This window comes from Podarcis pityusensis (assembly GCF_964106645.2).
Source record: "Podarcis pityusensis genome assembly, chromosome: 2".
Taxonomy (NCBI): domain Eukaryota; kingdom Metazoa; phylum Chordata; class Lepidosauria; order Squamata; family Lacertidae; genus Podarcis; species Podarcis pityusensis.
Genome location: NC_138029.1, coordinates 94,803,871 through 94,819,895, shown reverse-complemented (window position 1 = coordinate 94,819,895; position 16,025 = coordinate 94,803,871). Strand labels below are relative to the sequence as shown.

The 16,025-nt window shown below is 40.9% G+C and overlaps 1 protein-coding gene across 8 annotated transcripts in view; it reads left to right on the top strand.

Annotated features, from left to right (window-relative positions):
- Nucleotides 1–16,025, top strand: part of LOC308471562 (contactin-6-like) — a 196,329-nt gene that overhangs the window by 157,476 nt on the left and 22,828 nt on the right. For all 8 annotated transcript variants that reach the window (XR_013982996.1, XM_080995672.1, XM_080995671.1 and 5 more), the window contains 5 exons: nt 5,483–5,610; nt 12,628–12,803; nt 14,258–14,375; nt 15,554–15,712; nt 15,797–15,946. Coding sequence is in view for 7 of the 8 variants with exons in the window: in XM_080995672.1 (XP_080851798.1) it covers nt 5,483–5,610; nt 12,628–12,803; nt 14,258–14,375; nt 15,554–15,712; nt 15,797–15,946 (731 nt within the window). In the remaining variant the exon portion in view is untranslated. The remainder of the gene's footprint in view (nt 1–5,482; nt 5,611–12,627; nt 12,804–14,257; nt 14,376–15,553; nt 15,713–15,796; nt 15,947–16,025) is intronic.

Below are 16,025 nucleotides of genomic sequence, written 5' to 3'. Positions count from 1 at the left end.
GGCCTTTTAGAAGTGGGTAGGATATGTATTACTTTTTCCTCTTTGTTTTAATGTATCTATGTGTGATTGTTTGCTTTGGGTTTTCTAGGGCAAGATAAAGTGGCTGACAAAACAAGCAAGCAAGCAAGCAAGCAAGCAAACAAATACACAGGCTCTACTGAGCTCAGTGGGCCTCATTCCCATTTTACTGTATGTAGGATTGTGGCTTATCCCTAGTATAAATAAATTTGTGAGAAAAGTAATCTAAGAAACTGGTCAGAAGATCAGGATCATTATTATTATTTCATAGAAACTGAACACAATGTGCAATAATAAACATTAAGAAGAAGTATAGAAACAAAAATCACTTTTGTTGGTGCAATTACTTAAGATATCAATGCATGCTGGAGCATTCATAAGGTTGCTTCACTTTGAAAATAGTCAGTCGGACTTGACCTACAAAGTTGACCCAGTTTGAATATGAGCCCCAAGTTCTGCATTGATTTGCAAACAAGAACTGCTCTTCTAACTTACTTATTTGCTCTTTTATCCTCTCACATACCATAGCCTTCCCAGGATCAGGGCCCACCCCAATTTCCTGCTCAGCAGGCTCTTCACATCGGCCACTTTTTGTTCGTCTATCGAGAAGTCTATTCTGTGACTTTTGGCCTTTCTATAAACTCCATAGTATGAACTCATCACATACTTTGCTGATGGAGATAGAAGATGGACGGAATGGCTGATTGTCCTTACTTTTATCTCTCGTACACTTTTTCAGCACTGGCAGTTTTGTCAGGCAGCTCACACTGTTGATTTTAAGTGTCTTAGTGCTTCTCTGTCTTTGTATTTATAGGAAACGTTCCCCCAGGATGGGACTTCTTCTTCCTCTCCTCCCCCCCACCCCGCATCCCCCTGTGCCCCCCCCACTCTGCTCCAGAGGGTCCCCCCATCCCTCCTGAGCAATTCTGGGAACACACACAGGAGCCTTGGGGGATGGAGGAGAAAAAAGGGAAGCCCCGTCTGGTAGAACATATGTCTGTTGCACAAACAGGATGTCATCACTGGGTACCACACCCTCTCTTTAAAACTGATATTGCAAATGCCACGCAGTATGCATTAGAAAAGGCAGTATATAAATGTTGTAACTAAAAAAAAAGATGGAAAACAAGCTGATTATTACAATTCATTTTTTTTAATGTTTCATGCATATCTCCATGAATATTTGTATTTTGCTTTCTTGGCCTGTTTCACTTCCTTGGCATATTTCATCCACTTCTATACAGCACCGAAGTGGACTAAACTTTGGTTTTCTGAACATCAGGTGTCATTTCTAAGTTGAGGGACATTTGTTGTTTCCACCTCACCCCTCCTTCTCTCAGAGTTGTGTCCATGGTTCTCTCACTCCCCACTTTAGCCTCACAACTGTGTGTGTTAGGTTAGGCTGACAGTGGATGACTGGCCCAGGGCTTCATAGCTGAGTGAGGATTTGAACTCTGGACTCCTGAACCCTTCCACAAAACTCTTAACTACTACACAATATTTCAATCTTTTTTCATTCTTGGGACCCCATGGCTCATCTATTTCAAACCTCTGCAATTCAAGAATATCAACTAAAGCATCCATGACAGATGGCTATCCAACCTCTTCTTAAAAACCTCCAAGGAAGGAGAGTCCACCACCTTCTGAGGGAGTCCATTCTACTGCTGAACAGCTCTTTCTGTCAGAAAGTTCTTCCTGATGTTTAGTCTGAATCTCCTTTCTCAAAACTTAAAGCCATTGGTTCAGGCCCTACCCTCTGGAGCAAGAGAAAGCAAGCTTGCTCCATCCTCCATGTGACAGCCTTTTGAAGATGGCTATTGTATCTCCTCTCAGTCCCCTCTTTTCCAGGTGACACATACCCAAATCCCTCCACCATTCCTCGTAAGGCTTGGTTTTCCATCTTGGTAGCCCTCCTCTACACACATTCCAGTTTGTCAACATCCTTCTTAAATTGTTGTACCCCATATTATATTAGTACAGCTGATTCTTAATGCCTAAGTGTTGAACTTTACACTTGTCCCTATTGAAATTCATTGTGTTAGTTTTGGCCGAGTTTTACTTACTTGTACTCAGTTTAGTTCCTCCTTTTATCTATGTCATCTTGTCACTCACACATTACCTATCGTTGTTATTAAAATGCCTTTTCTCTACTGTTTTCTCTAAGGGCTGCAGAGTCTAAACTCTATCCATAACAGATTCACTCAATATGCACATTCATTGAACTTTTAGTTTGCTCTCAGTGTGTAGCAGTTTATGGAATAGTAATAATTCTGTCCCTCCCCCTTGTTCAACCCTTATATATTATGGCATTCCAAACAGGGGAAAAGAGAAAGAATCTGTGATTCTTTCCAACGATAATGTATCATTTATCTTCTTTTAATTCAAGCATTTAAGCACTAGACAACTCCACAAGGGTAACCATACAAGATTTTCAGACAATGTGAAGTGTTTGAAAAGCTCCTTTCTTTATCTATTTTAGTCACTGGATGTAAAAAAAAAAAAAAAACTTGGGGGAAAAGAAACCTTTATCTTGGTCGCTTGATGCAGAGCTCAGTGATGCCAATTAAAAAGTATTACTTTACTTTGAAGAGCATAGACATTCTTATCTGGAAATGCCAGCATGCTGATAGCATTGTGAAGTCTACCTTTCCAGCTTCTCATACAATTTGTCACTAATCTCCCATCTGATATGCTGATTCTTGGTCCTGCTTCATGGAAGACATTCCTCTATCCGAAGGCATCCTCTTTTTCAAGTGTTGTCCGGTCCAAACCTTGTTTAATGACTAAGAACTCTAAGGAGGGAGAGCAGCAGCCTCCTCAAAGTTGTCCCATCAACAGTTAGCACATGGAAAGCAAACTGAGCAGGCACAGAGTCTTCTCCACAATGCATTTCTGTGTATTGGATTTATACCTAACTTACAGTAATTCTTTCTAAATCTGCACCTGCATATATAAAGCACTTTCAGGGTTGGTTGTTGTTGCATCTCAGGGCCCAAGACCCACCCCCAAAATAAATACACACAGACACTTATATTAGTTTAAGTTTTGGGGCAATTTTTTTGGCCACAGCTTTATTGAAATACAATCACATGAGTGGTATTGGCTTAGGCATTGACTCCCCACTATAACTGACTCCACCTCTCAGGGTGATCGTCAAATGGGGTAAACCAAACAAGGGAGCTAGGTCCATGAGGACCAACCTAAGCTCACCGCAGGGTTCCTGTGGTCCTGGCATGGCCCTAGCCCCTCAAACGGACTCCGGACAAGATCCAGGACCCCCAGATTCCTTTAACAGAATACCCAGTTCCTGGAGGGGCAGGTGATGGCCGCACCTCCCCTCCACACAATCCAACTGAGCCAATGCCTAACCGCCACCTTACAAGCTGTGACGATTTGCTAAGGGGTAGGTGAAAACCAAATGGCTAAAGCCAATCTGCCAAATGGAAAAAATTCCTACCCAGCCCCTGTTCCAAAACAGGCGACCCAAACCAAAGCAAGGCTAAGTGACTCTACCTAAACTAGGGAGGGTGGGCGGGAGGGGATGCCATCATGAAAAGCAAATCCCAGGGAGTTAGCTTTTTAAAATAAAAATAAAAAAATCTGACACCTGATCACCTCAAACACTAAGCACAGGTGTGAGAATTCTCTTGTGTTTGACAGTTGGTTGAACACAGCCTGTGATAATTAACTCCAAATTAGTTTCTCTGGCTCTGCTCACGTTATGGTTTGCTCTTGCATTTTGCAGCTGGCACAACAATGTTATACAATGGATAGTAGTAATAATTTTCTCTCTCTTCAGAAAAAATGTGGCTTGGATTATTTTCTTTGGGTCACTTGACTCTGCCCTCTCCCATTTTAGGGCTGCAGTCAAATAAGGGGAAGGGATGGCAATTGGTTCCTCTGTGGATGAATATGAAACAACAACAACCCACAAGTATTTGGGTTTGAGTTAGAATGAGATAGCACTGTGATGGGGTATTGTCCATTATGCACTCTGATGTGGTACAATAATGAGTGGGAACTGTAGTGCATGAGCACTCTTACAAATTTATGCCAAACCTAACAACTCCCAGTGTGGTTTTTGATTATGGCTATGATGATTAGGGTGGAAAATTAATTTGGTTCTCATTTAAAAATGAACTTACAGTGGTACCTCGGGTTACAAACACCTCAGGTTACAAACACTTTGGTTTACATACTCCGCTAACCCAGAAGTAGTACCTCAGGTAAAGAAATTTACCTCAGGATGAGAACAGAAATCGTGCAGCGGCGGCACAGCAGCAGCGGGAGGCCCCATTAGCTAAAGTGGTGCTTCAGATTAAGAACAGTTTCAGGTTAAGAACAGACCTCCGGAATGAATTTACACTGAAACAATATAGGAACTGAAAAGCAGCCATCTTTCAAAATACAAACTTCTCTGAATTTTGCAGTGCAGTTCTCCAACCCAGGAATGTATAACTGCACACACTAGGGCAAAGGTTAGACAAATGGATAGAGGAGAGGCTACTAGACATGATGGCTATGTTCTGCCTCCACAGTTGGGAGCAGTAATGCTTCTGAATACCAGTTGCAGGAAACTGCAGGAGGGGAGAGTGCTCTTGTGTTCAAATTCTACTTGCAGGTTGGCCACTTGGAGAAGTGGATGCTGGACTAGATGGACCACTGGCCTGATCCAGTGGGCTCTTCTTATATTCTTAAGTAATATGTGCTTAAAAATGCACATATTAGTGAAAATAACATACAAAAATAAATTAGGAGATATTGCTTGCAAAATGTGTATATTAGGCACAACTGGACTCAATAATGTGCTTGTTAGGAGAATGTCACAGTAAAAGGCTATTGAATTTGCACGAGGATTTACAAAACAATAGTTCACAAACTGATGTGGGACCGTGAATAACTGAACTATGGTAGGAAAAACGTGAAACTGAAATTCACAGATTGGCTCATCTCTAATAGTGATGCACCAAAGTTATGGCAATCTTTTTGTGCTGTTTTCGTTATTTAACTGGTCAGAATATAAGCAATGCCAGTTGACTAATAACTTTCTCTAATATTGTGAAAATTACATAGGTCACATACTTCATATTGTAAATAGTTCATTATCTGAGATCAGGAGTATTCTTCACCTGAGGAAACGCAACATAATTAGACTTCTTGTTGTGGATTTATTCCTTCCTCAGAAGAATCTGATGCTGAGCAGAGAAGAATTCAGGCTACTGGTGTTGATAGATTATTAGTCAATTTTGGTATGCCTAATCTGTTGTGTCTAGTACAGTGATGAATGATACACCGAGATGAAAATCTATCTGGATTGTGCTCAGTTTGCTGTAGACAACATCAACTATGATTAATGTCCAAATATTAAAAGTAACGTTACATCATTGTTACGGCTTTAATGTTCAGAACAATATCCTGTTAATAACTGGTTTGTGTGGTTCTTTTCTTTCCCCCTTCTCTTCAGAATCTTTATCCTAGAGGATGGCAGCCTGAAGATATATAATGTTACCAAATTAGATGCAGGTGTATACACGTGCATAGCAATGAATCAATTTGGAGTTGCTAGGAACTCAGGGAACCTGATTGTGAAAGGTACTTTATTGTCTTCATCTGCGCTTTATGCATATTGAAAATGCACATGCATATTTGATTAACCATGCTGAGATGTCAGAGAATATAATAGTACTGTCAGAGGCACGGTTTGAACCAAATCTCCTGTCTGGAACAGGGCTGCTGAGATGCCTTTGGCAAACCGGAGGGTGCCTGGCCAAGCTGCAGGTGGTGCCAGTGCTTTGATATCATTCTTAGATGGTGATACTGACAACAAATACACAATCAGTTCTCAGGCTCCAGTCTGGATATTGGTGCATTTCAAATAGGTTGCTTCTCTTCCAAACATGTAATAAAGTATAAAGAGATAGTGAAATACAACTCAGATTCAGATTCAGAATTTTAACACCCAGCCCTACGTAGGTATTTGTAATGGGGTTTAAATAAAGACACAAGGAGGGAAGGGTGTGCATGAGTGCATTATCTCTGTCCTCATCCCAGTTCCCAGTGTCCCTCCATACTCCCAAGAGATAGTCCTGCAGTGGAGAAGCCTCTTGAACTCACTGAGGCTTTTGTGCAGTGCAAAACCCTGGGGGGAAAATGTTTGAGTTCTATAATATGTGGGATCCTCCATGGTGAGTTCAGGAAGGTTCCCTGATCCATACGGTCACACTTGAACATGCAGAGGGCATGAAGGAACTGGTATGAGGAGCACACACAATCCACCCTCACATATTGAAAGTTGGTGCCTGAATAAAGCATATGTCTCTCATGTAACTGCATACAATCATACCTTGGAAGTCGAACGGAATCCGTTCCGGAAGTCCGTTCAACTTCTAAAACATTCGAAAACCAAAACACGGCTTCCAATCGGAAGCCACGGAAGCCCCGTCAAATGTTCAGCTTCCAAAAATAGTTCTCAAACTGGAACACTCACTTCCGGGTTTGCGATGTTCAGGAGCCAAAACTATCGGGAATTAAGCTGTTCGACTTCCAAGGTACGACTGTATTTCTGAATTGTCTGGTAAGGGATTTGTTCTACTCAATAACATATCAGGGAGATACAATGAGCATCTGGCATCAAGAGCAGAGACCCTATGAGGACAACATAATGAGAAGTTACATTGTGATTGCTGAGCCTACCTTGTACCAGATCAGGCATCTTCTCCATGTGACCAATATATCCTGTTCTGAGTGGCTGCAGCTCTCTAGGTTCTCAGATGGAGGTCTTTCATGTTTTGATGAGAGATGTCTGGGACTGAACCTGGTCCATTTTGTCTGCAGCGCATGTACACCACTGAGCTATGCCGCTTCCTGAACAAATCACGCTGCCGGGGGGGGGGGGGATAAGCCAGGGATGCCTATTTTCTGATGAATAGCTCCTAAACATGAGGGGTGAATCCCACAATATACAACCACCACAAATCTGCCTGCCATGGCTTTACCGTTCATTTCAATGAAGGGAACGTTTCTGCTAGAGGTGTATTCCCATGCACGGTCGGAGGCTTTTTTCACTAATTCTCCATTCAGCCTGTTCCCCACTCTCACACTATTCTCAAGGATGTCCCAGCCATTTGGAGCAGCTCTTTAATGGGCACAGGGACTGCAAGGAGAAGGGTAAACAGGAGCCCCACCCCCAGGGCAGAGTTCTGCACACAGGTAGCCAGTATCCAACCCATATCAATGAAGGTTTGGGCCAACATGAGCTTTTCATCAGCTGATGTGACAAGTATCCGTGTAGCAAAATATGGAGTGCCTGTGGACAGCCTTCTGTACAATAGCTTGTACTGTGCAGATAGGAAGCGTAGCCATACAAGAACTCTGCAGCTCTTTAGCTATGGGTGAACTCTGGCTGCAGACGGGCTTAAAATACATCCTGTCATCTTTGTAATGGCTGCTGTGCCTGAAGATAGGAGAGTGGGGGCAGTTCATGGCTGCCAGCTAATAGAGATTTTCCTACAGCTCAAAAGATACAGAAGCGTTCTTAAGGGCTTGGGTTAAGCCCCCAGTGATAAACCCATGAAGAGGTTGTTTAAGTGCCAAGAAACAGCAGCTGTAGAGGGGCAACATAAGTATTTGTGTGTGGTTTTTCCTCAATCTGATCTTGTTTGGCATTTTAAAATAATTGGTTTTCTCTACAGAAAGCTCTGCATTCTGACATTAAATTGTGACTATAACTGATGAGGAATGGGTTTTAGGGGCAAATTGCTTTAAATGTAATTATCAGCCCTCCGCAAAAAAAAAGGGTGACACTAGATAACATTAACAATGATGGTATTTTGAAGAAAAATGGAGTGGCCATTATAGCTTGTGATAACATAGTTGCGTGTCTCTCCCCGCCCACCCGCCAATATACACACTGATTAGTTTTATTTTTATAATGTAAAAATACTTTTACCTAGCCAGCAGCTATGTTACTGTAACACCAGTAGTCAAGTGAATTACATTTCACTTGGTTGTTACGAAAGTGGTAACAGTGCAGGTTGGATATATTTTATAGCCTGGCTAGCATAGAGCAAAACTGCCCACATTTAAGCTGTAGCTGTGATACAGGGAATGCTGCAGCTAAGTCCATTGACCAAGTAATTTTGTTGTTTCTTCTTATCAAAAAAAAACCCAGCCTCATTTTACTACTCTTCTACCCTGCATGTGTCCCAGTGCTGGATTGCAGGCTCATACAATGCATAAAAAGATAACACACAAAACAACACTAATGAGGGGAATTCCCCCCCCCCCCATACAGCTCAAACTAGAGTCAGGGCCGAAGGCCACATTCACATGGCAATTTATTTTGGTTTCATGACTTTCCCTTGATAGGTTCTACATTATATTTGAGCTTTCACACAACATAAAAACCACTTTTGTAATTATAGTGGAATATAGTGCAGGTCTAGTGCTCATTTCCATGTTATTTGCTCCTGGGGGGGGGGGATCTATTCGCAAATAATATGAAAATGACTACCAAACTTATACTGGAAACAGTATTCTTCAGCCACTAAGTGCCTGGGGAAACAGGAATGCTGAATGTTAATAATGATGGAGACAGGAGCCCCTCTCTAGGCATTCCACAACTACTTGGCTTTGGCCCTTGTTTTATACAATATGTGGTACTCATTGCTTAACATTTTCAAAAGAGTTGTCTCCCCTCCGTCCAGCAAACATAAGCAGTCTTTATCGTTCCAAAAGTCAGAATATTTATTGGCATTATTTGACATGCCCTTCTTTGGCTGCAAACCCAAGTCCCACTCAGCAGGAGGCCATCACCTCATTCGCAGCCATGCTATGCATGGTGGCTGGGGCAAGAGTAGGTGCCACCTCCAATGTGGGGCTTTCTGTGGGCTGCTGCTAGCAGGAAGCTCACCAGCAGCAATCTCACCCATCTGCCCATTCAGCAGCAGATGGAAGAGTGATCTACCTGGCCTCATTGCCAATAGTTGGCAAGACTGGCAGAGGGAAACATCTCAGTCCAATCCAAACCCCTCCCAGTTCCTCTCACATGCAAGGAGGAGGAGGAGGGAAGGAGGAACAGTGGGATTGCTCTGTTACTCATTCCTTTTGAGATGGCCATGCCTGTTTCTTCAAGCACCGTAAATATGTTCAGCAATATACTGTATATATTTGCTGAAGTTAGAAAACTATCATCCAAACTTTAGTTTCCCTTTTTTCCATCCAAACTTTAGTTTCCCTTTTTTGTTAAATGTCTATTATTCCCTAAGAAAACTGTTTGGGGCTTATAAAGTCAGCTAAGGAACAGATAATGTCTTGGATTGTGTATATAACATCTTACCAGGAATTGTTTAAATATATATATGCATTTATGCTTAGAATCTTTGTCTTATCCATTGGTGGCTCTAGCAACTTAATGTAACAAACACTTTAATTTTAAATAGCACATAAAAACCAGATTTAAATGCTGTGAGAGATGTGCCATTGCAACAGTGTGCATACATGTATATTTTTGTTCAATAAAAAAAATCCAGCCCCAGGTTACATGTGCAAGCAATTCTCTGCGCCCAAAGTTACTTGGATGCCTCCCAGCATTTAAAGATTCTGAAGTGCTGTATTTTTTCATATAGCGGACATGTATCCTAATTGTGAATGATGTGACAATTAAATTTTTCAAACGTAAAGAAAAGCCTTAATTTGACAATTGCAACATTTATTAAAAATCAAAATAACAACATGCTATCATAATGGTAGTGTTTGCAGGGAACATTTGTTTTGGTTCCCCTCTGGATAAGTTTTGGCTGTTCAATTATAGGCCTCATTGCTTCAGCATTATATTCAACTGAAATGTCAGAATTCCGAAAAGCATATCTAATGGGCAAATTAAGTTTATTGCTGCTTATTGAGTTGTTTATTCCTTATGATAAGAAGTCTTTATTATACCTCAAGTGCACTGAGTGCATTGTCTATTTTTCTCTTTGGAAACGGGGCATGCTCCATAATGCATGTCTGCAGTTAGTAAGCAAGACAGATAGATAATGGGAACGTGGGAGCTTTTAAGAGGCATTTAGAAAGATTTGAGATGGAAATCTTAAGGAAAACCTCATAAAGACAACAGCTTGCATCAAGAGAAACAAACATCTTAGCATCACTCATAGCACTTGATGTGATCTGGCTAGACTGATAGACCCAGAGAGACCCAGCATCAGCCTTCTATAAAAAATGCTTTTTTGTTTTGCTAAGACTGCAAGAATGCACACGTAGACTCTGGATAATGCATGGCTGAACTGCTTAACAAAGCAGAACAATAGAACAAAATGGAACGATGGAGCTCAATGCACACATTGCAAGGCAGCGAGGAGTAAATGTGAGAGGCTCAGTAGGCATGAGCATGAGAGCCGTGCTACCTCTGTTGTTGCTTCTGTTGCCCACAACTCATGGAGGGCATCTATGTAAAGTGGGGAGTTCTCCTGTACCCATGGACCCATCATTTTCCAATTCCAGAGGGCTATGGGAACGATAATGGGGGGGGGGGAGCTACTGAACACAACCCCCTCCCCCCACATATTTACTCTTTTCTGAATTCCAACACCTGCATGGGGCTTAGGCTTCAGCATTTTGTGGGTCCTCTTATTTCCTTTTTAAAAAATTGTTTTTATTAGCAATTTCAACATAACAAAATATCAAAACATATCATATTCATTTTTTCCCCTTTCCCCACCCCCCATCAAACCCTCCCTCCCCCCCCGAGACTCCCCCTCAGCTCCCCTCTGTGATTTCTCAGCACATATTACTCTCTGCATGTTCTAAAATTATACATATCCTTACATTATCTATCTACCATGTTATCAACCAATAAATTTGTGTATGTTTATTCAAAACCTGCCAAGGAGTCCAGTTCATTTTGTTGTCTTTTTAGATAATTTGTAAAAAGTTCCCAGTCTTCCTTAAAGTCGCAGTTGTCCTTGTCCCGCAGTTTGTATGTCAATTTAGCCAGTGGGTCCTCATATTTCCATGTTGAGGTGTACTCAGGGTGTTGGAGCCAGGTATTAAGTGGGTACGTTGTGGCAAATGATATGTTATGTTTCAGAATATGCTTAGATGCTTAAGAAGCTCTGCACCAAAAGTACAGTTACACAAAGGCAGGAAGGGAAGGCCAAGTCCATGAGGACTGTGTTTGGAATCAGGGTTGACAGAAGGGTACAATTCATGTTCATGCATTTACATGGAGCTTTCGTTGTAGTTTTTAGGTTCAGGCTGTCTTGACCAGTTAATTCAAGATCCATCCTGATTTCTTTGTGCAAAGCTTATATGGTGATAAAGAACCCCTGACCATTAGGTCCAGACGTGGCCAACTCTGCGGTTGCGGCGCTCATCTCGCTTTATTGGCCGAGGGAGCCGGCGTACAGCTTCCGGGTCATGTGGCCAGCATGACTAAGCCACTTCTGGTGAACCAGAGCAGCGCACGGAAATGCCGTTTACCTTCCCGCCGGAGCGGTACCTATTTATCTACTTGCACTTTGATGTGCTTTCGAACTGCTAGGTTGGCAGGAGCAGGCACCGAGCAACGGGAGCTTACCCCATCGCGGGGATTTGAACCGCCAACCTTCTGATTGGCAAGTCCTAGGCTCTGTGATTTAACCCACAGCGCCACCCGCGTCCCATTATATGGTGATAGGGATGGGCTAATTTGTCAATACTGGTTCCTTCTGTCATATAACAACAAGCACTCATTCATTTGCTTGTGGAGTGTTAATCATTCATGCCTCCTATACTTTTCTATATGTTGCCCCACCCCTTTCCCACCCTGTGTGTGTGTGGATATGGATGTTTTGCACTAAGATATCAGAACCCTTTCATCCATTTGAAATGCACTAACCGAAAATTTCACTAGATGCTTCAGTCCTTCCTACAAAATACCAATGCAGGCACCCAGAATGACAGATTTGGAGAGAAAAGCATTGCACTTTCTAGCCTGTCCCCCCCCCCCCCCGAAACATGCAGGATATATTATATCTGGATATTTTCTGACAAATTATTTCATACTTTCTACAAGTTAGGAACAGTGGAGTCTGCTGCTTACTTTTTCCATTTTTCTAAAGACCTTAACATTATTTTTAATCATAAAAAATACATCCCTTATATCTTCATTTCACACTTCTTTCTCCCTACTAGTTACCAGTACTTAATTCATACAGTATTTATCATCTTGACTAAGCTTGATGTTGCTTTTTTTTTTTTTTTTTTTTTGTATGCATATGATCCTCATGATTGTATAATGCTTTCATCAACAAAAGCTGTTTTTGCCTAAACTGCTTATAACAGGGAAGTTGTTATCTCTAATTTATCTGACAATCATGCCAATGAGAATGGAGGGGTTCGGGAATCAAAGCTCTAACTCATTCCCTTGTCCCTTAAGCAAACTATAATTTTCGTTAATTAAGTGGCTGGGAGTGTAATCTAAATTACTTGAAAGGATTTTTTTTCTTCTTTCAACCGATGCTTTTGGGGGTAAACACAAATCCTTTGGGATCCTGGTAGTTCTTTCTAAAGTAACTGATTTTTTTGTAAACTACTGATGCAACCAAGAATGACTTGTTCTGCCTTCAACAGAGAGGACTATCATTACGACTCCACCTTCCAATATGGATGTTACAGTTGGAGAAAGTGTAGTCCTGCCTTGTCAGGTATCCAAAGATCCATCTATCAAGGTTGCATTTTCATGGTCATTCAATGGAGATGTTATAGATTTTAAAAGAAGAATGAGTCATTTTGAAAGAGCCGGAGGAGTAAGTTTTACAGACACTTCTTCATATAATCTGTGTGTGTGTGTGTGTGTGTGTGTGTGTGTGTGTGTTTAACCATTCATAAATCACATGGGTCCCCTTGCCCTAAATGACCTATTTTTGTAATATGCATTGGGAAATCATAAAGCTATGTCTGTTTAATTTGTGGTTAGTGTTGTCGTTTTGTTTTTGTCTCTGTGTTTAAAAAGATGATAATTCTAAATCTGCATTACCATTTATGTCCATTGCTGAATAGTTGGTGATAAATGTGCAGTGTGTCAGCACCAACATGTGCTGTGCTGTTCCTGCAATGGCTATGGATGCTTGTCCCTCAGTCCCTTGGTCCCTATTGGGCATGATTTGTCAGGGTAAGGCTCCTCAAAGTCTACAGTTAAGGCCAAATATTAAAACAGTAAGAAATAGCCACTAGGATATACATCCAAATCAGAAGGCTGCCAGCATGGTAGCTCTAACTAACAACAATCCCTAAAAGGGTTAGCAACCTGGGTATCTGGAAATGCCTTTCCTACAACTGAGGATGAGTCCAAACTATATTTCTCAACCCACCAGAAGAAATGGAACATGTTATTTCAAGTACGAGTGATAAAGACTTGTTCTACTGGAAATCTTCATATACTGGGTCACAAAAAAGCACCTTACATATTTCTATGGGCATGCAGCTTCCTATGGCATTTTTTTCTGATGGTTAAAAGACTTGAGTTTAAGTCTTAGGTGACCAAAAAGAAGCTGCTGTCTGGGGCAAAAGACAAGGACACACACACACTCCAGCAATTTCATGTGCGGATGGCAATTGAACATGGAGTTGAATATTCAACACTAGTGATCTGACAACTGTCCTCACCACACCTGAGAAAAGCAGGGTAGTTAATAGGGCATAGGGCAGGCTTGGTGGCACACAAATTTTATATTCCAGTGCCTCATTGTCACTCACTACCACAGCATCAACTGCCCGGGGTGGCTGCCTCACTCTGTCTAATAATAATAATAATAATAATAATAATAATAATAATAATAATAATAATTTATTTCTACCCCGCCCATCTGGCTGGGTTTCCCCACCCACTCTGGGCTGCTTCCAACAGAAGGTTAAAAATACATTAAAATATCAGTCATTAAAAACTTCCCTAAACAGGGCTGCCTTCAGATGTCTTCTAAATGTCATATAGTTGTTTATTTCTTTGACATCTGATAGTAGCACTGATGAAGTCTCCCAGTTCTGGTATCCTCCCACCAGAAGTGTTATTGCTTTATATTTTTGCTTTCAATGCTTTCTTTATTTGTGAAGGTGCATTAAAGGCATGTAGATGAAATAAACAGATGATAGCAGTATATGCTTGGACTTTAAAACTATGTATTTTATTAATGCTTCGCAAATTACAGAAATATCCACTATAGAAAATGCATTAGCTGTCTATTTCTCCTCTTCTTATCTCAAGGAATCAGTAGGGGACCTTATGATAAGAAACATTCAGTTAAATCATTCTGGGAAATACAGATGCACAGTACAAACAGCTATGGACAACCTATCTGAAACAGCAGAAATTATTGTAAGGGGTAAGTCTATTATCTATAAAACGGCAGCTAACTGTAACACAGGGAATGATATTATATGCATCAGCATCAGAGAAGAGGTTGAATGAAATGTAAATAACTCATGATCTACAGCTCAGATATGTTTCTTACCACCATATATTCCCATCAGAGTAAAATTTGCCCGGTGGGCATCTAAGCAACTCAAATGCAAACGCCGGCAGACATTATTTCTTCCTCACACTTTTTTCACACTCTAAAAATCTAGGATATATATGTCTATAGCATATCATAGCTGTTAAACTGAATCCATTATTTGCTCAATAATCTTGTTAGAGGAGAATGCTTAGTTTGTGCATCCTATATCATAAACAAATATATACCTCTAAGGTATGTTTGGATCTCACACTTTCTTCATTTCAGTGCCCGCTTAAAAAATGTATTCGTTTTTCCAGGCATCTGTAGAATACTCAATTTTAGTTAATCTTATTATTATTAGGAGTGTGAAAACCACACTGTGTTTTTAAAGCTTGGTGGTTATGATTTGAATATTTTCCTGCTCTTTTCATTTCTTATAATTGGATTCAGGTGTTTTTTTTAATTTTGCAGGAACTGGCACATAGTCTTGTGTGCATCCCATCAGGTGATGAAGGGCAGGTTAGAAATACAGGGTGGTATTCTACAAAGTTTTACTCAGAGTAGACCCATTCATAGTAATGGATATGATGAACTTAGGCCCATTAATTCCAGTAGATCTGCTCTGAGAATAACATTGTAAGGGGTGGTGCTTGCACAGTATATGTGCTTTATAGGTTGACGTCACACTTCTCAAGAGTTCCTCTCACAGGACACTCCTACTAGAGGGAGAAGCTACGTAAAATAGGAAAATAAGTTTGGTGGCCTTTGGGGCCAGAGATGGCAGAGAACTATTTTGGATTATTAAGAAAGTGAGGAGAGAAGTACTTTGTATAGTTTAGGTTGTAATCTAGGAGGAACGGCTAGACAGACATCTGTGTTATGCTTTAAGCCATATGGCCTTAGAGCAGGGGGTTGAACCAGCGGGTTACTTCACTTCTGATTTCTAAAAATATCTCTAATCAGTCTAGTAGTGGATATCAAATGCACAACAGAGCCCTAAAGAGCCGCACCATTTCAAAGTATTCTGCTAAAGTAAATGTGCATTTTCTTCCTTTTTAAATAAGGCACTCCAGGTCCTCCCAAAGATGTTAACATTGAACATGTTTCCAGTACAACGGCAGTGCTAAACTGGAGGCAAGGAACAGATAATAATAGTCCAGTCCAAATATACACAATTCAGATAAGGACCCCTTTTTCAGTTGGGTGGCAAGCAGCTTCAACAGGTATACAGCCACATTTCTGACTTACATTCTATGCTATAGTTTCACATTCTTCCATCGCTAATCATTTTTCACTTTTCTGTTTAGTTCCTGAAGTTATTAATGGAAGGACCCACACGGCAACAGTGGTTGATCTGAACCCTTGGGTTGAATATGAATTTCGTGTTGTGGCTGGCAATAGTATTGGGATTGGAGAGCCAAGCACACCATCTGAGCTACTAAGAACTAAAGCATCCAGTAAGTTTCCTGAAATTGTCTTGATGGGTTGAGAAACTCCTTAAAAAATGTAACACTGTTCATTTCAAAAGTAAGCCAT